This window comes from Antennarius striatus, chromosome 4, assembly GCF_040054535.1.
Source record: "Antennarius striatus isolate MH-2024 chromosome 4, ASM4005453v1, whole genome shotgun sequence".
Taxonomy (NCBI): Eukaryota; Metazoa; Chordata; class Actinopteri; order Lophiiformes; family Antennariidae; genus Antennarius; species Antennarius striatus.
The window spans coordinates 9,906,550-9,930,384 of record NC_090779.1 but is presented as its reverse complement, the minus strand read 5'-3'; the positions used below and the strand labels follow the sequence as shown (position 1 = coordinate 9,930,384).

Sequence of the window (23,835 nt, the reverse complement as noted above, 5' to 3'; positions counted from 1 at the left end):
ATACATGCAGTAAAACACAATTGTTTTGGCGATGAGAGGTTTTCATTATCTTATCCTATTTTAGTGTGTTGGTTCTGTTTGTTTAAAGGTCATTGTACCTGTGGTCAGCAAACGACTCATCTTTCTCAGGGTTAAGTGTTCCAGCTGAGGCGAACATGATGGTGGTGTCCAGGTCAGCAATGATTCCAGAAACAGCACTGGCTGCTGTGATACAGGCCTGGGTGCCTTTGTTCCCCGCCTGCAGGGCTGACAGAACCAAGGACACCTGGAAAACATAGCATGTCGACATATTTTTCAAACATGGAAATGTCACAGGGGTGCAAATATCTAAAATAATTACTGTCTACGTGAGGCTGGAGTGAAAGCTCTGTATAAACCGGATTATAGGAGGACAATGGGAGCGAGAAAATAGCTCAAAATCAGAGACTGTTGCACAATTACATAAAATCAATGAGCCTGACTCTGCAAGTCACACATTTCCTTTGAAGAATGCAATCTGCCTGTCCCTCATGAACATACAGAGAACCGTTCGAGGGATATTTCATTTTCAAGCTTCACGTCAGCAGGTGTGATAGCCAAAATAATTCAAGTTTGCTATGAGCCTTGAATCCAATCATAATCTCAGAGTGGAAAGAAAGTCTAACGGTGCTGCCACAGCAGAGACACATTAATAGTATTATCAACTGCGCAGTGTGAGGCTGGTCAGGCCAGCATGCTCTAATGGTCTGCGTGAATGGAGCAATTGAATTAATAAATTTAATGCAAGAGAGAAACAGCTATTATTACCTATAATAACATACATTAAATGCTTATTCTGTTAAATCAAAAATAACACAGTATATTATATATTATTCTAATAATAATTTAGAATCCTCAGAATGGCTGGCAAGTATTTATATCTGAGCATCTTCATCATAAAGAAGCACTCTGCCCAAGTCCACTACAACTTAATTTATGTAAAATACAGCAACTGTGCTGGACATTGAAAATATATTTTCATGAAATATTTTGATTGTGTTTTCAAAATTCTAACATCAAGGATTAATTACAACAAGAAACAAAATGTACCTTCCTCTACATGCAGTTAACAATCTGCGTCAGATGTCCAGGTGACCAGCAAAAAGCTTTTGCTGGTCACGGTCCGTGACGGCTAAATGTTACTAACATTTAGTCAGATTTCAAATATGGTCTTGTGGTGGAATGTTTAAAATAAAATAAAATAATAAAATACACACTACAGCAAATGCAAATGTGTTCGAGAAGTTGACAGAGTCGTAGGGACTATCTGACCTTGATGTTAGGCAGAGTTTGCTTTTCAGATGAGTATTGGCAGTAGACTTATTACCATACTTGCATGATGTGTTTTGCAAAGATGACGTATTGATATTAGTTTGACATAGGGTTGGTTTGACACGTGGTCAGTTGCCGGTGTGTCCAGTGACTGCCCACCACGTACACACACATGACAGAGCTTGGCTATAAGAACTCAACAAAGACTTCATTTGAGTTGAGTTAAGGGCTAGCCCAACTCCCGGGATGTTACCAGAAATCTTGTTAGATAAGTATCTGCTGACATTGTTTGTGTTCATCATCAATGACACCTACGCAGGATTTGAATTGACAAATAAATATCTTGGATAAATATCATGTACTTTGTCCTGTCTTAAGAAAACCTCTCTCCACCACAGTTTCAACCCCTACTGTTTCTCAGGTAAGGTGCTGAATTATGACAAATAAGTACTATAGTTCATCCTACGATGCCACACTGAATTTTATCTTTCAAGTTTTGGAAACATCATATATAGCAATCCTGTTTGGTGAAAGTTTGTAATAATTAGTATGTTAACTTTTGGGGTAGGGTCAAAAACATAATGTGTGACATCACAGTGGCTTTTTGATCTTTTACCACCAAATTCTTATTAATCTTCAAACCAAGATGACAAAACATATTGCATGTGATGCTTGAGATATCTTCACGTTAACCTAAACACACGTAGCTCACCTTCTCCGTGACGGCGCGGGCACACTCGATAAGCTCCCTTTTGGAGAAGCTGTCGGTGGGGCTGAGCTGCAGGGCTCCAGCTTTCTGGACCAGGTAGATGCAGCCGTGGCCCAACTCTCGCACCCTTGTCTTTATGTGAAATCCAACCTGAAAACACAACCATGCATCCACTTACACTACGTCCATCCTCTTGTTTAAATTGCTGTTCTTCACAATTACAGTCAAGTTCAAGTACGCTTAAAAAGGCAAAGCTTGCACCATAGCTCTACTTTTCAAACTGAGATCCAAAGGTGGGTGGTACTCCACCTAAAGAGGCAAAATATTGCTATGGTAACCAGTAAGGATTCCAGAAAATTGCCATATACAATATATTGATAGGATCTGTGTGATTATTAGTGCAATGCTGCCACACATTACCGGATGTCACAGAAAAGCTTTCAGAAACGATGCGGCCTTGAGAGTGATAGGAGCTGTAGGGCTTTTCTTCAGTTTGATCTCACACTATTTAGAGCAGCCTTGAAGAAAGAGTGTTGTAACACAAAAAAGCAAACAACTGCACTGATGGGCGTGTGAGGAAATGCATGCAAAAGTAAAGTAAATGTAAACTGCAGACCTCAGCTCATATTTCAGTCTGACATTTTGGGGGCACCATTGCAAAGAGATACGAAGTGTCTAAATATTTTATGAGAGTATGTAATGTTCCCCACATACACCACAGGAGAGACAGCGTGGCCTCTCACCTCTTCTGGCTCAGCGGTGGCCGCAGCCAGGCGTCCTTGGTGTGCGAGCTGCCCGTAGTCCACTGTCACCTGAGAGGCCAGGGCACCAAGCTCTTCAGGGCAGGTCACCGACTTAGTCATCTAGCACACAGAGAACATACATCATCAGCAAAGGCTGATTAATGTTCCTGTCGCTCTACTGATAAATATTGGCATTGTAGATGGAAATGTAATGGAAAATAAACAAGAATAGATAGAATAATGTACTGGTGCACTCACCATCTCCTGTGCAGTGATAGCAATGGCCTTGGAAAACTTGACCATAGTGGTTTGGTAGTCCACGAAGGAGCCCTCAGGTTCAGGAGGTGTTCCCTCATCCACCTGAGAAAATTTGGCACTTATTCCAATGCTTACATAGCCATCCTATATACAGTGGTACCTTTACTTACGAATGTCTCTACATACGAAATTTTCTACTTACGAAACGCATCAACAGGTAAATATTGCCTCTAGTTACGAAAGAAATTTCGAGTTACGAAAGGTAGAAATACAGTATGAGCTGCTACTCGCAGCTCCCAAAGGTTCCTGAACGCAAAATTCTTATAGCTGCTCTGCCATTGGCTATTACTTAGCATCCTGACATCCCATTGGCTAAGAGGGACCTCTGTGTGTAGCTAGATAGGTATCTACGCAGCATCCTCATCATTCGGCCCTCGACCCATGAGGTTTTCTGATAGTTTTACGAAAATATATTAACTTTTAGAGTATTCACTATGGACCCCAGGAAAGTGACGGAGAAAAGAGGAATAGAAAAGACGAAGAAAAGAGTTTTTTTGTCCATACAAACAAAGCTAGAGCTAGATTACATTGAACTGCGCATGCGCGAGCTAGCCGCAGGTTTTCGTCTGCTCCGCTGTATGTCTTCTTTCTATTCTTTTTCTTTGTCTTACCTAAGTCTTTTTCTTATCTAATTAACCACGATGGATAGCAGTGTTTTCATGTACTCCAGAGAACAAATGCTGTCCATGAAAGTTAGAGGAGAACCCGGGATACGCGATCTCATCCCCACTGAGATCCAGCGGCGGTACAGAGGGAGCCGGGGAGGTAAACAAAAGCGGGATAGGCTAGCGGCTAGAGCTAACAGCCGCCGGCGGGTCCGACCCTCGGTTCCCTCCGTCATCATGGGGAACGTGAACTCGCTGCCCAACAAAGTGGACGAACTGACGGCGCTGTGCAGGACTGAGCAGCGCTACAGGGAGACCAGCTTGTTGGTGTTCTCTGAGACGTGGCTGACGGACCACGTTCCCGATGCTAACGTCGGACTGACCGGCTTTTCCTCCGTACGAGCGGACCGGGACACGAACACCGCTGGCAAGAAGAAGGGAGGCGGTCTGATCATCTACACCAACAACAGATGGTGTCACCCAGGGCATGTGACCGTGAAAACCACGCTGTGCAACAGGGATCTGGAGCTAACAGCTGTTAGCATCAGGCCCTACTACTTGGCGCGTGAATTTTCACACGTCATTGTCCTCGCCGTCTACATCCCCCCACGTGCAGACCCAGAGACTGCACGAGAGACCATCTGTACGACCACCTCTGATCTTCGGACCCGGCACCCGGAGGCGCTTGTCATCATCACGGGGGACTTTAACCACGTCACCTTGGACTCATGTCTCCCCACCATGTCCCAGTGTGTAGACTGTCCCACACGGAAGAACAGAATCATTGATCTGTTTTACACGAATGCCAAGGAGGCATACACCGCCACCCCCCTCCCCCCACTAGGCAGATCGGACCACAACCTAGTGTGCCTTCAGCCCACCTACATCCCGCTGGTGAAACGGCTGCCAGCAACAACACGGCAGGTCAGGAGGTGGTCCCCGGAAGCAGAGGAGACGCTGAGGGACTGCTTCCAGACCACCGACTGGGATGTTATTGTGGGCTCACATGGGGAAGACATTGAGGGGGCAGCTCAGTGTTTAACAGATTATATGAACTTCTGTGTGGACACAGTGGTCCCTGTCAGGACAGTCAAGTGTTACCCAAACAACAAACCATGGGTAACAAAGGAGGTGAAGGCTGTCCTGAACAGGAAGAAGCGGGCGTTCAGGAGTGGGAACGAGGATGCGATGAGAGAGGCTCAGCAGGCAGTGAGACTCTGCCTGAGGGAGGCCAAGGACAGCTACAGGAGGAAGCTGGAGAACCAGCTTGGGCGCAACCAAGTGCGGGAGGTCTGGAGTGGCATGAGGGCCATCACCGGCTATGGAGAGGGCCGCAGTACAGTGGAGGGGAACGTGGAGAGAGCTGATGAACTTAACAGCTTTTTTAATCGGTTCAGCTCCCCCATCACTCCATGCGCCTGTCCCCTGAGTTCCCCCGGCCCATCTGATCCGACTCCACCAACCTCCTTCTCCCCCTCTCCGTCCGGCTTATCTGCATCCCCCTCTCCCTCTCCGTCCACCTCGCCCACTTACTTCAGCCCAAACCCAGATCCTTCCCCCACCCCAACTGCCGGACCCCCCGGCCGGAGGGATCAACGTGCCGCGCCCCCACTTACGGCCATCACCGTGGAACAGGTGACGTCTGCGTTGCGGAGGCTTCGCCCAAGGAAGGCGGCCGGACCAGACCAGGTCCCCCCTAGACTCCTCAAGGCCTGTGCTGCCGAACTGGGCGGACCCCTACACCAGGTCTTCGACCTCAGTCTCCGGCTGGGGAGGGTCCCGTCCTTGTGGAAGACATCCTGCATCGTCCCTGTACCCAAGCGGAGACGCCCCACTGAGCTCAACGACTATCGACCAGTCGCTCTCACGTCGCACGTGATGAAGACCCTAGAGCGACTGGTCCTGGAGCTCATGCGTCCCCTGGTGCAGGGTGCGATGGACCCTCTCCAGTTCGCCTACCGGCCACAAGTTGGGGCTGATGATGCAGTCCTGTATCTCCTCCACCGGGCCCTCTCCTACCTGGATGTCGGGAGTTGTGCAGTGAGGGTGCTCTTTTTCGACTTCTCGAGCGCCTTCAACACCATCCAGCCCCGGCTCCTGCGGGAGAAACTGTCATCCATGGGTGTGGATCCCTACCTCGTGAGCTGGATCACGGACTATCTAACAGACAGACCCCAGTACGTCCGTATGGGGAACTGTCTGTCATCAGTGGTGACCAGCAGCACCGGGGCCCCGCAGGGAACGGTACTCTCCCCCCTTCTCTTCACCCTCTACACAACAGACTTCCAACACAACTCGGGTACGTGCCACATGCAGAAGTTCTCTGATGACACTGCAATTGTGGCATGTATCAGGGGGGGTGATGAGAGGGAGTACAGGAGAGTGGTGACGGACTTTGTGGGGTGGTGTCAGCGGAACGAGCTTCAGCTGAACATCTCCAAAACCAAGGAGATGGTGCTGGATTTCCGGCGGGCACCACCCTCCCCACAGCCAGTAGTCATCGGGGGTAAGGAGGTGGACGTTGTGGGGACTTATAAGTACCTGGGGCTGCAGCTGGACAGTAGACTGGACTGGTCGCACAACCTGGACTGTGTATACAAGAAGGGTCAGAGTAGGTTGTACTTCTTGAGGAGGCTGGCCTCCTTTAACGTCAGCTCTAATCTGCTCAGACTGTTTTACCAGTCCATTGTGTCCAGTGTGCTGTTTCACGCCATTGTGTGTTGGGGTGGTGGTGCCAGGAAACGGGACACAGAGAGAATCCACAGGCTCATCCGGAGGGCTAGCTCTGTGATCGGTCAGGATCTGGACTCGATACAGACTGTCCTAGAGAGGAGGACTATGTCCAGGTTTAGGTCGATCCTGGGTAACACCACCCACCCCCTGCACACCACCATCACCCAGCAGAGGAGCTCCTTCAGTGGCAGACTGCTGTCACCAAGCTCCTCCACTGAGAGACTCAGGACCTCCTTTGTGCCTCGTGCCATCAGGGGGCACAACCACTCTCTCAGGAGGAGGGGGTCTGAAGCCGCAGGGTCATCAAGGTCGGGTGAGAAAGGATAGACGTGGGGGGTCTGGGACGCACTGTGGATGCGCTGTGGGACACTTGTGGGGGTCCTTAACCAGTTAACAGCTCGGCTCATTCACGTGTTACTCATCACACTTCATCGACTCCTAAAGCTCTTTCTTCTCTTCTTCTCCCATGTGCCTATGCTTCCTTCCTTTCATTTTAGGCTATTCTTTTCCTGTTGTTATAATTATGTAACAGCGTGTATATAATGTTACTTATACTTTCTGTCATGTGTGTATTTATTGTATCTCTTGCGAGCAGATGTCACCTGAATTTCCCTTGGGATCATTAAAGTATATATCTATCTATCTATCTATCTATCTAGAAAAGCATGAGAAAGGGATGCGTTTGGTTAATCTCGCCAAAGAGTATGGTCGTAATGCATCTACAATCACCACGTTATTAAACAAAAGGACATTTAAGGAGTTTAAGGCATTGCGTGGGTGGTTGGAGAAGTTCAAAAGGAGGACTGGAATTCACTCTGTTGTTCGGCATCGTGAGATAGGAGCGCATGAACCAAAGAGGGCTAAAAAAAAGGAGGAAAGCAGTTAAAAGGTAAATGACCATCATCTGTATTCTTTGTTTTTCAAGTTATGCACAACTCTCATTTATTGTGTAATAATCTAATCATAACATGTATTTGTTACATTTTTGATGCATTTTTATGCTTTATAAAACATTTATGTCTGAATTTTGGGGGGCTTGGAACGGATTAAGGCATTTGCATGGAAAGCGCGTCTCTACTTACAAAATTTTCTACTTACAAAATTTCTTCCAGAACCAATTAATTTCGTAAGTAGAGGTACCACTGTACTTTTACACTACTCATGCCAAATCATTGAATCAGTTTTGTAAATTTTTGTCAAAAAGCACACTGAGAAGCCTTAACAATGTGATAAATTATTTCATCAATCATCATTTCATAGGTCTTGTCTTCTACTGTATCTTTGTCACATCTTCACGACAAAAATGTGAATTACAATTGTTTTGCAATATATTATGAATCCTCTATACTGTATAGATTTATATTATATTGTTAAAATGCTACAGATCAGTAGCTTTTGTCTTGCCAGGTTGTAAGCAGATGGTACCCATGAATGAACTTAGAAAAATGAAGGTGATGGTGATCATCATTTTCTTGTAGAGGAGACGACCGTAATTGTCTAGTCTTCACCCACTTATCTCATGGGTGTGCTGGGGAACACTCCAGATGCATCGCCAACGCATCTCCGGGGACACATGAAAGACAAACAACCACTCAGACTCACACCTACGGATACATTTGTATGCCCAGTTGGCCTAAGCTGCATGTTTTTGGAGGTGGGAGGAAGCTGGAGAATCCAGTGAGAACCCACTTAGACACGGGGAGATCATAGGAATCAAACCAAGGACCTTCTTGCTGTGAGGAGAAAGCGATGACCACTGCACCACTTCGTGAATAGTTTGATCCATATACTATTTATTATGTGCTGAAAGTGTCATGTCTCCGGACAATTAAGCTTTCCTTTGCTTTGTTTTCTTTCCCTAACATGTCATATCATTCCAGATCCTGCCTCATCTACAATCACTTCATTCCCTGCACCTGCCTTCCTCCACACACCTGCAGCCACTCCCCAGTCTGTCGCCACCCTTCAAAAGCCAGCTCAGCCTTCTGCTCTCTGCCAGATTGTTTTAGTGTTCCCCCTGAGTCTCCAGCCTTGATTCCTGCCTGTTATTCTGATTCCTGTTATTGACCCTGCCTTTCGTCGACCCCTCTTTGGAATTGTCTGACTGGTTTTGGATTGCCTTCCTGTGTATGACCTTGTCTGGTTTTTTGGACTCTGCCTGTTTGTCTGTCGTTTGGTTTGTTGGACTGATTACCCGGTACCTGACCCCTGCCTGTATTATTAAACCTGTTTTAAGACTTTACTTGCCCGCTACTCTGTCGTGCTTTTGGGTTCTCCTTGCCAGTCGTGTTGTAGCCCTGACAAAGACAAACTACAACCCGATTGTTCAATTGGTTGGGGTTATACTTCCCAAAAACACATCTATCTACTGTATCAAGTATGTTGATATTGGTTTACAAATCATAATAAGACTATTTACCAAACAGTTTCATCTATTTATGGTGACAACCAAGATGGAGGTCACAACTCCATGAAAAATTCTGTGAATTTTTCATTTCCATAAACTATCAATTCTGTAGCTGCAAGTGTTAATAAGCCATTTATGAAGTGCTGCTTCTTCTGGAGAGATTATTATTATTATGGGAGTTCAGTTAAACTGAACTTAAAGGTGATTAATCTAAAAGGTCAAACAAAGGCAAAACACTGAAGGCCCCATTTGGCAAGATTTGTTTATGATAAAACTTGTTAATTGATATATAATTTCCTAACAATTAAAAAGCCATTCGTGAGAACATATAAACATTTTTTATATGTGCATTCTTATAAAATGTTCCACTTGCTATGTTAGGCTAATGGATTTTTAATGAAGGTTATTCTCACATGTTTAAGTTCAGGATGAAATAAAATAAACAAAAAACTAGAAATAAAAAAAAAGCGAAGGATAAAATGTGAACAGCGTACGTGTCTAAGGGTGTGCAGATCACTGTCAATTATTAACAGCACTGCCAACACAGTGACATGTCTCCCAGCAGGATGAATGACAGCTAACATAACCGGTGGGCTGTGGATCTAAAAGTTGACATCCACTGGACTAATGAGAGTCACTGACAAGGGCACATTCTCAGCTCATTCATTGTGTGTTTACTCTTACATGAAGAGGTCATTTTACCATTAGTAAAATAAGAAATAAGTGTAAAATGTATTTAAACCACCAGATCAGGTTTTTTATGAGATGATATTTATAATTATATTTTATGCATCCTCTACGAAGCTGCATATTCATACAGCTTTACTCACTCTTCCCATGGCCTCAGCAATGGACTCCACCATGCCCCCAACCATGCCCCCTTCACTGGCCGCCTCATTCAAAGTCACCATGATGTCGTCCACGGCTTCCTTCATCAGCTGGGCTGCTTCAGCAATGGCATCGTGGGTGTGGGACGCCTAGAGAAACAATCAGCCGATAACGTTTCTGTGACACTGTCTCTGTTCAGCCAAAGGGAAATTTATCAGCTTGAAAACAGCTCCTGAGTCTCTACAGCTGGTACTCCCAGCATCTTAGTAGAGGACACAGCACCGTGCAGGATTGTTGTTGCTTGTAACAACCAAAGTAAACATGCAATGCAGAAGTAATTTGCAATGTTTCTAAAGACACTCGAAATGATTTGGAGCCTTTAGTAGTGAAAAAACATGTTTGGCATTCCTGTGTCATCCATTAAATTTGCACAATTAAATCCTGATAAACGATCAGTGTGATCCTGTCCATTTTTTTCCAGTTCAAACACTGTTCTCCTCAACCAGAGAGGCAGCTGCATACTGCTGGAGGACAATGTACAATATATATCAAGAGTGTTGTAATCTTGTGTGACAACAGAAGGTCATTTTGCTATTTTGGACTTTATTTTTAACTCGAGGACAAGAAAAAACATCTGAGAATGGGAAGCTGTGGAGTAAAGAGATAAAAAATCACTACAATCTTAAAACCATTGAGAAGCCATAAAACCTTGAAAGTAGTTATATGTGTGTGAGCTTGATATGAGCAAATATCTTCTCCCTATAAAATAAGATATTTCAGAGAACTACAGAAGGTGAGGCAGAAGGAAATCCGTCACTCTCATCAGTGAAGAAGGGCTTAAAAATATCTTTCTATCACAAGGCAGTTTTACAATAAAACTCAATTTGGCCTTCAGATAATGTTACTTTTAAACTGTTTAGTACCTTTGGGTTTCCTCCGCCTTCCTTTGCTGCATACAGCATCTGTAGGGCAGACTCAGACAGCGTCTTGGTCTGGTCTAGGATCGTCATCTGCTGCTGGTGGTCATGCAGTTTGGAAGCCAGGCCCACTGATGCCACAATAAGAGGGTCAAAGTAACTAGCCAGCTGGGTCACCTGGGAGAATAAAAATGTCATGGACAATGAGTCTTCCTGCTATATCCAGTGGGGGAAAAAAATACATGGTCAGAACAGCACCTTGTGTCCGAGCTGGGCAGCTTCGCCTCGGGCTGCCGTGGAGACTGGATCAATCAGATGCCCAATCTCCTGCACGGAGGATGTGAGCTGCTCTTGGAGCGCCTGGTGCGTTAAAACAGCAGAAAATGATGTTATAAGTCACAGGAGAAAGACTACAGACACCATTAAGTTCTTTCTCTGGAATCAGATAGAGCTGACGGGGTACATGGACTCACTTCCATGGAGATATCATCTCTGCAAGGCAAGGTCTGCCCAACTGCAGCAAGGGAGGATTGCTCAATGTCCCGGATACACTTATTGATGTTATCAATGGAATAATCACACTGTCTCTGTCCTGGTGCCTTGTCCCTATCATTTGAAATGAAACAAGGAATACTTACATTAATACCTGTGGACATTATTCTGTGTGTAAAAGTAAAAAACACATTCATATAAATTACTGTATTTTCCGCACTATAATGCGCACCTAAAAGCCTAAAATTTTCTCATAAACCCCTAGTGCGCCTTATAATCCGGTGCGTCTTATATATGGATTAATATTCATATTAATATTGGTTAAAAACATGATCGCTGAAAAAAAGCCGGCAGTCTGGCTGGCAGTCATGTCGCACTCCGCCACCAGAGGAGCTCCCTCACAAGGCACTCGGGCCTACGCGCCCTAACAACGGTAGTCAAGGGCCTTCACCGAAGTCCCGGCTCTGACTGAGCTGCTCTCAGACGGTAGAGCAGACTGTAGGAGCACCGGTGATTACGTAGCAAAACATAAGTACCTTTCAACAATTCTATTAATAAAGTTTGACTGACTGACTGATCTCAGTATTTCCTAACTATTTGGCGTCAGAAATAACCCACTTTAAACTTAATTGGTCTTAAAAATGCCATTGTGCTGTCATCTGGAATCTAGTGATGGTCCATTCTATTAGTCTGTGGAAACACACGGAGAAACTGGCATAAAGGTGATTGAAAGACCCTCAAAGCTGAACTTCGAGCCTTTTCTGAAATTTCAAGAGCATAGTCACCGCTAGACAAAGGTGCCAACGGTTGTGCTGCAATTGATTTACAAATGTAGTTGATAGCTCTGGGCGGGCGGAGGGGCGCATTCAGGCTTGTGTATTCTGTCTGCAGCGACGTGCTGTGAGATTCACGGCGGTGAGACACCGACGTTAAAGTCAGTTCTAGGAGTAAAACAGTGTCATATTTGCCAGTAAATTAGCAGCCTGACATTAAAAACTAGTTAAAAAAATGTTTAGGACACACAGCAGCAAATAGCTGCACCTCACCTCCGACTGGACTACCGATCGATCGAAACAATATTTAATTAATAAACGAAGACGAACGTCGGAGCTTAAATATCTGCTTTGAACTTCAGATCAGGAAATAACCCGCTCTGTTCGCACTGACTGCATTCGTAATTAATTTAACCAGTTTTTAATGTCAGGTTTTTTAATGTGCGTGTTGACTTCTTGCTAAGATGGCAAAGTGATCAAGTGATCAGGTTTCCTTGATGAGGCTCAGAATGGCTTATTGACATAACAGGTAGGTAGGTAGTTAGGAAGTCATGAATGCAATCATGACTGCCTGAGCAGTGGACGGATTGTGCAACTACAGCCGCTGCAGTTTATCAAATAAATTTATTTATTTTGATTGTGTGTGCCTTATAATCCAGTGCGTCTTGTATATGAAATAAATTGTAAAACAAACAAATTATTGAGGGTGCGCCTTATAGTCCAGTGCGCCTTATAGTGCGGAAAATACTGTAATATTTTAATGTGTATGTGAAAGCAAGGTTTATTTAACTCCCGTCCCCTGTTGAAAGATAAAAAACTGACACCAATTTCATATTTGCACATGAAATGGGAAGATGGCAGGCAGCATGGTGGCACAGTGGGTAACATTGTTGCCTCACAGCAAGAAAGTTCCAGGTTCAAATTCCTGTCTGTGTTTATATATAGGGGGCGGCAGTGGCATAGCGGTAGAACGGACGTCTTTATAAACACACATCGGCAGTTCGATTCCCGCTTCCGCTAGACATCCGACATCCACAGAGTGAGCTGACAGTGGGAAGTGTTAGCTCACCTCCCGGCCGCTGCCGAGGCACCCTTCAGCAAAGCGCCGTCCCCCTACAAGCCGCTCAATTCGGGTGCCACCCGAAGAGCTGCCCGTCACTCTGCCTCCCCATGTACTGTTGTGTTTACTGACTGCGTTCTCGCAGGCCCCTTGTGTGCTGTGATCGTGTTTCAGGGGCCTGCACAAACATTCTGCATCTAACACAACACATGTATAGAGTTTAAAAAGTAATTTCCCCATTAGTTGATTAATAAAGTGGATCTTCTTCTTCGTCTATATGTTCTCCTGTGTCTGTGTGAGTTGTCTCCATGTTCTTCGCTTCATACCATCTCTAAAAATACGCAGCTTAAGTGAACTGGTCACACCAAATTGTGCCATAGGTGCGAGATTGAGTGGTTATTTGCCTTTCATGTGGCCCTGTAATGAGCTGAGATGTGGCCCTGTAATGAGCTGAGATATTCTCGTCTACAAGGAAATGGATGGATGGATGATGGATGACTCATATGGTTATGAGTTTCTGGTCAAGAGTGAAAAAAAAAAAGACTAATATGTTTAAAACAGCTGAGTTAGGGTGAGGATCTCAGAAATCTGGGAGTGGTTCAGAGTATAGCTGCTGCTCCTCTATATCAAGACCAGTCAGATGAGTTTGTTTGGGGGTTTGGTTTAGATGCCCCACAAACCTTTCCCAGGGGAGATATTCTGGGCATGTCCAACTATGAGGAGACTCTGGGATAGACTGAGGAGATGCTGGGGGGATTAAATATCTTGGATATCTTGGGAATCCCTTGGTATACGAATGGGTGGGTGGGTGGATGGATAGATGAGTGGGTGGGTGGATGCTATTTGGTTTCACTGGATACACCAGTCTTTATGCTAAGTCTTACCAGTGGTGGGAGGTCAGGGCCAGCAAGGCCTTCTCTGGTGGTCTAACATAACCAGAAATCGTGATAATATTTATGATAAAAGTTAGGGTTAGGGTTATATTTTAATGCATTTTCCTTAAATAAATATATTCAAATATATTTAAAAAATATATAATTATACATTTGGATATAATATAACATAGGCCAACACTGGGTCAGTGTTCTATTTTTAGGTTAGAGGGGTTTTATCCAATCAGAATTCAGCTCGCTTGTGTTGCCAGGTTGAATGAAATCTGCCCAGGACCTTCAGAATCTAGAATGCAGGTCTCCCTGCACTGAGAGTGAAAGGGAGCATATAGTTAATAGACAGATGCGATAGCCAATCAGATCACAAGTTGGTGATACTAAGGCCTTCTAGCTGGCTTCACGTTCACCTGACATGTAGGTGTCCTGTGATTGGATACTCACTCTGAGAAGGTGGCACCATGCAGACGCACATTTGATGAGAAGCTCTAGTGAGATGAGGGTCTGATCCCTGAATGAGCTAACATGTTCTAGCTAACCTGTTCTAGCTAAGTTGAACTAGCTAAGCTGAACTAGCTAACCTGAACTAGCCAACCTGTCTAGCTAACCTGTCTAGCTAACCTGTTCTAGCTAACCTGTTCTAGCTAACCTGTTCTAGCTAAGCTGAACTAGCTAACCTGAACTAGCCAACCTGTCTAGCTAACCTGTCTAGCTAACCTGTTCTAGCTAACCTGTTCTAGCTAACCTGTTCTAGCTAAGCTGAACTAGCTAACCTGAACTAGCCAACCTGTCTAGCTAACCTGTCTAGCTAACCCGTCTAGCTAACCTGTTCTAGCTAACCAGAACTAGCTAACTTGTTCTAGCTAGTGGAGTGTTCTTGAGGAATGAAAGGAGAATGGATTTTGTGTTTAAATAAGGCGTTTGAACAGCTGTCGGTGAGTACATAATTTATCTACGTTTTCATATTTAATGTTCTTGTAATTCAATTTCATTTATATCAAATCAATTATAATGAAATAAAATGACAAATATACTAAAAATGAAAAAAATTCTTACTCTTCTGCAATGTGTGTAAATGATGTGGTGCACTTGCGCAGCTGTGTGATTATAGTGAAAATACACAAAGAGACTTGTGTCCCTGCTGGAAAATAGCCTGTTTTATACATGATAGAGGTGATGCAACATCTAGTAATGTATTATTGTATTTCTGTATTTCTTTTCTCTAGCTGTGGTGTCATAAATGATGATCATTTCAGTCGGTTTTGTTCTGTGACGTAGTTGGGTGACGTCTATAAAAGGTGTGGCCGTGGGGTTCTTTTGTGCCAGTGGCAATAAAAGGAGTGGGAGTTTTGTCCCATTTGAGATAAGTTATAAACGTCCTGAACGCTACATTGGTGGCAGCGGTGGGAGCCACTCACAGTATTATGGGATGTATTTATGCATGTTTGACTATGGAGAACATCACTGAAGGCCTAGGTGTGAAATGTACAGCGCGCCATGGAGTCTTACATCAAATACATTCTGTTGTAATGGTCCCAGTTCCAGTTTTCCCCCCTGTCCTCTGTGTCCTGTGTTTGCTCCCACTCAATCCACTCATTCCAGTCACGTGTTGCTACAGCCACCCAATTCGGGTGGCTGTAGCAGCCACCTAGTTAAACTGGGCTCAGACCTCAGTTAGCTGTTTTCAAATGTTCCCACTCCTCAGCTTATTTATACTTTTTGAGATTTCGTGTGTTTCCCGGATTTTGCTTGTCTCTTGGATTTTCCCTGTTGGTCTGTTCATTGCTTTCCTTGAAAACCTGTTGTATGATTTTCTTTGTTTCATTAAAACTACGAATGTGAACCTCTCCTCTAGTGTTCTGCGAGTAGGTCCTAACCCCAAACTAGACAACTTTTCGGACAAATTGAGCCAACACGACACATTATTCCTTCATTGGATTCTACCTGCTGTGTGTATATAAAATGTCTTCTATTATGGTCTGCAGCTACTGGACTCTTGTATGCATGTGATGGGAGGCTAATGATGATGAAGGAAGAAGTGGGTGGATCAGTGGCTCGATATAATATGAATCGTCATCTAGTCCACTACAAGACAGCGCAGTGACCAGTGACCAGACGCTACCGGATAAACCCACAGGTACCAGAAACTGTCAGCACACTATCATAAACTTTGATTCTGATAATCATGTGGAGAGAATTATGACAATGGGTAGAATTAATACCAACCTGATGGAGGTGATGAGGCTCTTGATGGAGTCAGAAACAGTTCTGGAGTGGCCAGCAAGAATAGACCAAGTGGGTGGATCTTTGGGGTTGAGAACCAATGAGCGGGCTGTTTCCAAAAGGTAGGTGGAGCTATCCAGCATGGAACGGGCCGAACGCACAATAGGCTCCTGGGCTGCTGAGCCCTATGGAAATGAAGACGTTAGAGTTGGGAGACACCACACCCGTTAATAGTTTAATATCAGTATCAACACGTCTTTGACAGAGTCATTACTATTGCTTGACTATACTCAAAAGATCAAAGGTCCACTCAAGACGAGGGTGAGATTAAAAAGACAGCTTTACACACATGCAGGAGGAAACACCTTGAGTCTTTATGATCCCAGCCAAAGCCTCCCTCGACAATTAGATTAACAAGCTAAAGATTAGAGCAGCTGTGCTCAGAGAGAGTGCAGTTAAACACTGCCCTCAAAAAGATTACAGCCATAAAGCTTTTAGAAGACTGTGCAAGAACGTGATTCGCTTAGATTGAAAAATAAAAATCCATCTTTCTCTTTGAGTCCTTTCTTTACTTTAAAACAGGGGGGAAGATTGGACATCAGTCAAATTTCCCCCATGTTGGCTGTCCAATCTGTTGTGTGTTGGCTTATATAAAGGTGCTTGTTTAAAGGGGATTGAGTGCAAAAGTCACATTAAATCAAACTGTAGTAGTTTCAAGAACCTCTGTAGGATGAGAGGAGAAATACTAATCTGATATCTAAGTGAACAAACAACATCTCACTGTCTGTCCTTTCAATGAGAGATAAGTCCATTATAATTAATGATCTCTTTGTTTCTAATGTTCTATGCTATATTTTTGTTCACAGGGGACACTGACTTTGCACATTTTCATGTCTGCAGGATCTCTGCAACAGGCAAAGCAAGGGTGGTCTCAGTTATTTATAACCCTGCCAACAAAAGTTGGAGTTTCAACAAGTTTACATGATGTTTGTCTGTAAGATATCTAATTAAAAAAAAAAAATTCATTAAAGGTTTTATTAAAGATTTTTATTAAATTTGATGTAGGATTGAGTCCGTTTTGGGGCCAATGAATTGGTGATTTGTTGTTCAGGTGGATTCCTGAATCAAAATGAATACATTAACCAGGCATGGACAACACGTGATGTTCATCATCATCATACGGAATATGTCTGGACTCGGATCATAATCTGGATCTATGACATTAAAATATCTTTGTAGGAGAGCAATATGTATTGTGTCAGCGTAGTAATAGAGGGGCTTGGAACTACTTAGACCTGGTAATCTATTGTAGTCTCTACTCTGTCTTAATTGAGAGCTAGGGTTAGGTTAACTCGAAAGTTTCTGACTAAAGGCAATTATATAATAATAATAATAATAATAATAATAATAATAATAATAATAATAATAATAATAATAATAATAATAATAATAATAATACTTTTATTCATTCATTCATTCATTTTCTACCGCTTCATCCGCGGGTCACGGGGCGGGTCACGGGGAGCTGGAGCCTGGAGCCTAACTCAGCTGAGGCGGGAGACACAGTGGGTAGCGCTGCTGCTGTACAGCAAGACAGTTCCGAGTTCGAATCCCGCTATGTGTGGAGTCTGCATGTTCAACCCGTGTCTGTGTGGGTTCTCTCTGCGTTCTTGCAGCTTCCTCCCACCTCCAAAAAATGCGCTTCAGGTTAATTGGCTGGTCCCAAATTGACCGTAGGAGTGAGTGTGTGTGTTTGTGTGTCTGTGTGTAGCTCCGTGGTGTACTGGTGTCACGCCCGGAGTTTCCCCGGCTCACGCCCTAAGATAAGCTGGGATAGGCTTCAGTTCCCCGTGACCTGCGCAAGAGGATGAAGTGGGTTGAGATAATAAATTAATAAATGAATTATTACTATTGTTATCATTATTATTATTATTATTATTATTATTATTATTATTATTATTATATAATTTGTTTTAGAATTCCGTTAAAATTCTCTGGTTCTTTTCTAGAAGTTTTAAACATGCTATTAATCAGCCATAGCCGAGGAGCCCTAATTTGAATCTTTTGCCCCTACAGACTTATTTCTAATTTGACATTTATATCAAAGGAGAATGTAATTTCATCCTAACTGATATCATTTATGAATAATTATAATATTAACAGAGCCCAGTGTGGTTTTAAAGTACTTGGAAATACAGACACGGTGTGAAGGTTATTAACAACCTACTGCCGACTTCAGACAGAAGTGAGTGCTTTTATTGGCTTCTTCTGAAGCCTTTCCTGTGATAAAGTTGACTATTGCTCCCTCCTCCGATGCTCAGGGACTTTAGAAAGGCCTAAGAGACTTTGTCACAGCTTTGGTCTTCAACATGAGTCTTATACTGTATGTCAGAAAAGTTCCTTATATTTAACTATGATAAGACTTCAGACATTCTCTTATGTCCCCCTATTTTCCTTAACTATGATAGTTTTAATTTTGGCAGACTGTCAAAAATTATCAAGCAGATTTGAATGATTCTTAGAGTATTATTTCCCACTAGCTTCTTTCAAATTAATATTTAAATTTTACTGCTCAGTTTTGAGGCCTTAAATGGTCTTCCTTCTCAATATATTGCTGATTTATTGACCTTTACGAAGCCTCTTAACTGTAGAGCCACAGATTACCTCCAGGTCACAGTTAGTGATGATTTATTAGAGCACTCTTATTATGGAGCTCTATGAGTGTTGAACTCAGGTAAAGTTAGAGTAAGGCTTCTTTTCCTTTCTTCTTAAAAACTTGCTCCTTTCTGCAAGCTGGTGGAAATAATCAATATGGGCTTTGGTTGCATTGTGTATTTTTGTTTAACTGACTGAATTAATTTTATTCTATGTATTATATCTACCTGATCTGGTTTTATTTCTGTTATTAATCACTGTGTAACCTAGTTAAGAAAGTGATTATATACATCAAACCAATTATTGTATTATTATAAACAAGCCACTACAAACATGCAATGAAACAGATGAATACCTCATTGCTGATCTGCGCTGGGATCGTTGCAAACTCAGGGTTGTTGGCAAAGGTGGACAGATTTTCTACAGCCTCCAGCAGTGGTGTGGTAGCGATCCGGCACCAGTTTCTGTTCTCATCAGAAAAATCCCCATCTAAGGCCTGAAGTCAGACGACAATGTATGAATATTTGTATTTTTCTAAACAGATTTAGATCTGCCTTCATAGCTTCTCACACACTGGAAAACTGTGGAACAAATTTACACTCAACGTTTTGATCAGTTGGGGAGTTGACCTTGATGGTTTTGACCAGGTTGGCCGTGGTATTGGCCACCTCTTTGGCTGACTGAACAAACTGCCTCCTGGCCACAGGGTTTGAGGTCTTGGAGGAGGCCAGACGGCAGGCGTTACAGAGAGCCGAGGTGTGTTTGGCAACGATTGTTGCTGCAGACAAGACCTTGCAAATAAAAAAACAAACAATTAAAGAGCACAGTAGTTTTAAATGAGACGTTTCTGGGAAGTGTGTACAATGAATTATTTATGGAAGTCAATGAGCCATTTGATAAAAGTCACACAGGATCTACACTGTATATAAACAGGATAGGCCTCCACATGGAACCCCTTACCTGTGACGGACTACTGGCTGGGTCCACTAAGTTCTGACAAGCCATTTGTATGGCCTGGTGGGCTTTTGCAAACTGGATGGGATCCACAAGCCCCTCATGGCCAGACTGACTATTAGGATCAGACACGCCTACAAGATAAGAGGCCTGCATGGCGAAAAACAGTCATATTAACGTACTGGTTTGGAACAAAAACAGATTCATTATAGTCCTCCAAGATTGCATTTGTTGCTACAGACAAGTTAAACCCTCCCCACCTGCTGTGCATGAAGCATATGAATAGAACCATTTATAGTCTATAGCTGGTGTATGACAATGAAGCTCTCTTTTATTTTTTATTTTTTTTAATGATTTCTTTCTAAGCTGAGAAAGGAAAATGAGCGGGAACAAAAGATTTTCCAGAGTGTGCCCTTTTTTCCTGACAAGGGAAGTAATTGTTGCATTGAAGAAAGGATGTCATTTTACCTCCTTAAAGGTGACAGTCTGTAAAACCTTCAATGAGATGCATTCACTGTCATCTGCTTAGACTATGTTGGTACAACACAGCAAACTCACCTGTCCTGCAGCCTCTGTCAGCCCACACAGAGCTTTGGATGCCACGCCCACACTCTCACCAAAGGCTACCACATCGCCCGTCTTACAGTGCTGAGAAATGCCTGCCATTGACTCTCCAAGGACCTGAATAATTAGGGAATGTACTCATGAGACCTTCTGTTCCCTTCGGCATTAAATATCTCTGACAGTCTAAGCATATATTACCCATAATTATTTTGAAATACCATACCTTTGAATTCTCCATGACGCTCTCGATGCAGTCGAAGTAGGAGAGCTCGTTCACAGGCTCGTTGGGATTACCTAGGAGGCCTCTGACAGCCTGTGCCGAGGCAAACATGACCACATTAACTATAGTGGCCACACACTGGACTTTCTTGTTACGATTCTACACTTCATCAGCCACTTAATTTAAATTAGACAAAAGAACCACTCCAAACTGATGAGCATGATAACATCCATCTTTAATATGCACAGCCTTATTATGACCTTCAGTTAGTCTAAATAAACAAGGACTTCAGTATGCGCAGTGCACTCCTTCAACTACTAATTCAGTTGTTGCAGTTGTGCATTTAATGTACATCTGCAACTAATCAAATGATAAATACGAGAAGTATGTGAAAAGTGTGTATGAACCTACCATGAAGGAAACATATAGGAATGTACAGGGAGTAGAATCAGGATGGAGCAGAAGAAGCCCTGTGTGTGTGTGGTGTGTGTACATAAGGATGGCTACCTCCAACTCCCTCAAGGCATTGTCACACTCCTTTTGTCCCGCTGCTTGCTGGGTACAAAGTGTGATCAGCTGGTTAATGCTCTCCGTCACTGCCCTGAAACACACAGGCGGTCACACAGGCTTTTTAGCTCACACATGTGTCCTCTGAGTGCACACACAGCCCGGATTCTCTCACACTCACTCACACATGCTTTTAGCTTCCTCGCTCAAGCATGCCGGCCTCTCCCCATGATAGGCTAACATAGCGTACAATATTGCCAAGATTGTCTTCAGTTTGTGTTCAGCTTTAGTGAATACAGACAGGCCCGAGTTAAGGCTTCACTCTTCCTAATTAGACAGAGAGGAGTCAGTCAGGCCCAAAGCCCTGCAGGACCAGCTGCTTGGTTTCCCCTTGGGGGAGGGATCTGCACTCCTTCTAGGTATTTTAGACAGACACAGTTCAGCGGAGGAATACAGAATCAGCTATGAGATGTTTTGTGATGTTTAAGTAGAGAATCTGGATTTTTAACATTACACAGCACAAATGTTGTCTACGATTTATATTTAGGACTGAATATCTAGATAAAGTGGTAACAAAGGAAGAAGATATATGTTTTCAGCATCATCTCACACCTTGCTGCCACAGCTAGAAGATTCTTGGCATTAGCTGCTCCTGGATCCACTGACAGAGACTTGGCAGCCAGCAGCAGCTTACTGGAGGCCATGGAGATGTTCTTTAGATTACCAATGACTTGGATCTGATCTTCCTTACTCTATAAAGTGAAGAAAAAGGAAAAATAATGTTTTATCAAAGATGAATTCAGAGCTCCGTTACATAAAATCAAATATAGAGACAATTTTTACAGTGGTAGCGACAACCAACAAGAGATCAGAGTTGAAAATAAAGCACTTAATTTCTCCCTGGTACCTCCAGTAAATCATTCATTCACTCATCGTCAATACCCGCTTCGTCCGCTGTCATGGCCTGATACAGCCAATACCAGCCGACTGGGGGCATGAAGCAGGGGACATGCCGGGCTGTGCAGTGACAGTGCTACCCACTGCACCACCGTGCCGCCCTCCAGTATACCCTTTGCCTCAATAAGAGGTTGTCTTTGAGCCTGATTAAAACTCTGGTGTCATGCTACATCAACTCCAATCACACCATCTCTTCAAATTAATGAGTAAAATAACCAAAACTACAGGAGTACAAGCTCTCATTACATCTGTGTTTAGGCTCCCAGGAGACAATCATGTGCCAAAGTGATTTAGATGAAAAGGACTAATTAACAAATGTCTTGAATGCTTGTCGTCACGTGTAAAACAGGGGTGGTAGTGGTTTACTACTGAGCTGTTTCAATGGAACATGGAGCGATGGTGTGATCATGCAACCTACTTGGGTGTGTCCTGCCATTTCAATGCCAGCATCCAGGAACTCATCAAAATCTTGGCTGAACTTCCCTGAGGCTGCAGCCAGCCTGTTGCTGGTGCCACGAGAGGAGTGGACCACCTCGCCCGCGGAGTGGTTGAGCTCAGCTGCAGAGTGGTTGAGATCAGTCTGAGCCTCCTGGAATGTCTTACTGCAAGGGGGGAGCTTCATGGACAAAACACATCAGGTCCTACTGGTTAGTTTTCTGGAGTGTTAAAATACTGTAGTGTAAACAAACACAATGTAATGTGTTGATAAGTGGATCTGGCAATGAGAATATATTTACACCAGTGTTTGTTCATTAGCAAAATTAGAAAAACCAAACTGACAGATTTCCTTGATTTCTTGACTGAAGGATCTCATATGGGTCAGGAAGGAGACCATTACCTTTACAACCTTGAGTCTTGAAGAGAGACATGTGTAGTCTTGTTTGTGCATTCTACAGAATGTTCCCTTATAATTCTATTTTATCTTACAGAAATAGTAGTCACACTTTTATTCAGTCAGTTGATGGATGCTAGGGGCAGCATTCCTTTTCATGCCTCTGGTCAAGCAACAACCATTGTCAGAATATATTTTGTTCTTGACTTGTCCGTCTGTCCGTCCGTCCATCCATCCTTCCTTCCTTCCCATCCTTATGAGCAAAATATCTCAGGAACACCCTGCAGATTTTTTTTTTTTCAAATTTGGCACAAAAGTCTACTTAGGTTTCAAGGATGAATAGATTAGATTTTGGTGGCGAAGGGTCAAAGCAACTCTGATATATCTCTGGAATGCAGGGAGGAAATTTTATTACAGAATAAGTGGTGGAAGAGAAGAAGAAGAAGAATCCAACTTAATAGTACTCTTTGAAGGTTGACTTATTTTTGAATTTGCCTGCCACAGGTCCTCGGGCAGTTTGTGGGGAAGATGAAGAGGTTGTGTTTACTGATAAGAGGGAGAAAATGGCATTTGTATGATCTCAACCCTGTAGCACCACGCTGATGGTTAGACAGTGCTGCATGTATCACACAGCAAAAGCATGGCCACCATCAGATGCTCATTTACTCTAGGAGTTGGTAGGGTTAGGGAGGACCACTACGTATCTGTAGTGACCTGAAAAAACGTGTTTTTCATACTAGGAGCCATTTAAAGAAGTTAGGTAGCATATCAATGCATATTGTTCCACAATGAATACCATTGTGGAACTCAAAAGTGGCTGAACCAGTGGCAGCCATCATTAGGATTCCAGTCTGTGATGGCAGAGTGTTTCTTTTTACAGTTGTACTAACTGTGATATTTTCATATCAAAATGAATAGTATTTAAGCAGAAAACACAGAAAATCTCACAAAATCCCGAAGTAAATAATCGACTCACAATATCCACTAGTAGCTTCTTGCTGGCCTCTCCAATGCTCCTGAGGGCCATGTCAACATCCTTCTGGCCTGGTAGGCAATTCACACAATTATTCAGCGAGTGGGAAACTGCTTTGGCCACCTGAAACACAACAGCACAGTGAACTGCTATTAGTCAATCCAACAATGTGCTGCAAAACACAAAGT

General features: G+C 43.4%; 1 protein-coding gene across 3 annotated transcripts in view; it reads right to left on the bottom strand.

Annotated features, from left to right (window-relative positions):
- tln2b (talin 2b) overlaps positions 1-23,835 on the bottom strand; it is an 89,368-nt gene that overhangs the window by 12,436 nt on the left and 53,097 nt on the right. For all 3 annotated transcript variants that reach the window (XM_068312408.1, XM_068312410.1, XM_068312409.1), the window contains exons 28-45: positions 23,651-23,770; positions 22,261-22,458; positions 21,498-21,637; positions 20,886-20,979; positions 20,382-20,471; positions 20,153-20,275; positions 19,601-19,744; positions 19,246-19,431; positions 18,996-19,136; positions 15,989-16,170; positions 11,024-11,156; positions 10,809-10,910; positions 10,557-10,727; positions 9,636-9,782; positions 3,001-3,102; positions 2,743-2,862; positions 2,003-2,149; positions 99-265 (exon numbers count right to left, since the gene is read on the bottom strand). In XM_068312408.1, coding sequence (XP_068168509.1) covers positions 99-265; positions 2,003-2,149; positions 2,743-2,862; positions 3,001-3,102; positions 9,636-9,782; positions 10,557-10,727; positions 10,809-10,910; positions 11,024-11,156; positions 15,989-16,170; positions 18,996-19,136; positions 19,246-19,431; positions 19,601-19,744; positions 20,153-20,275; positions 20,382-20,471; positions 20,886-20,979; positions 21,498-21,637; positions 22,261-22,458; positions 23,651-23,770 — 2,507 coding nt within the window. The remainder of the gene's footprint in view (positions 1-98; positions 266-2,002; positions 2,150-2,742; positions 2,863-3,000; positions 3,103-9,635; positions 9,783-10,556; positions 10,728-10,808; positions 10,911-11,023; positions 11,157-15,988; positions 16,171-18,995; positions 19,137-19,245; positions 19,432-19,600; positions 19,745-20,152; positions 20,276-20,381; positions 20,472-20,885; positions 20,980-21,497; positions 21,638-22,260; positions 22,459-23,650; positions 23,771-23,835) is intronic.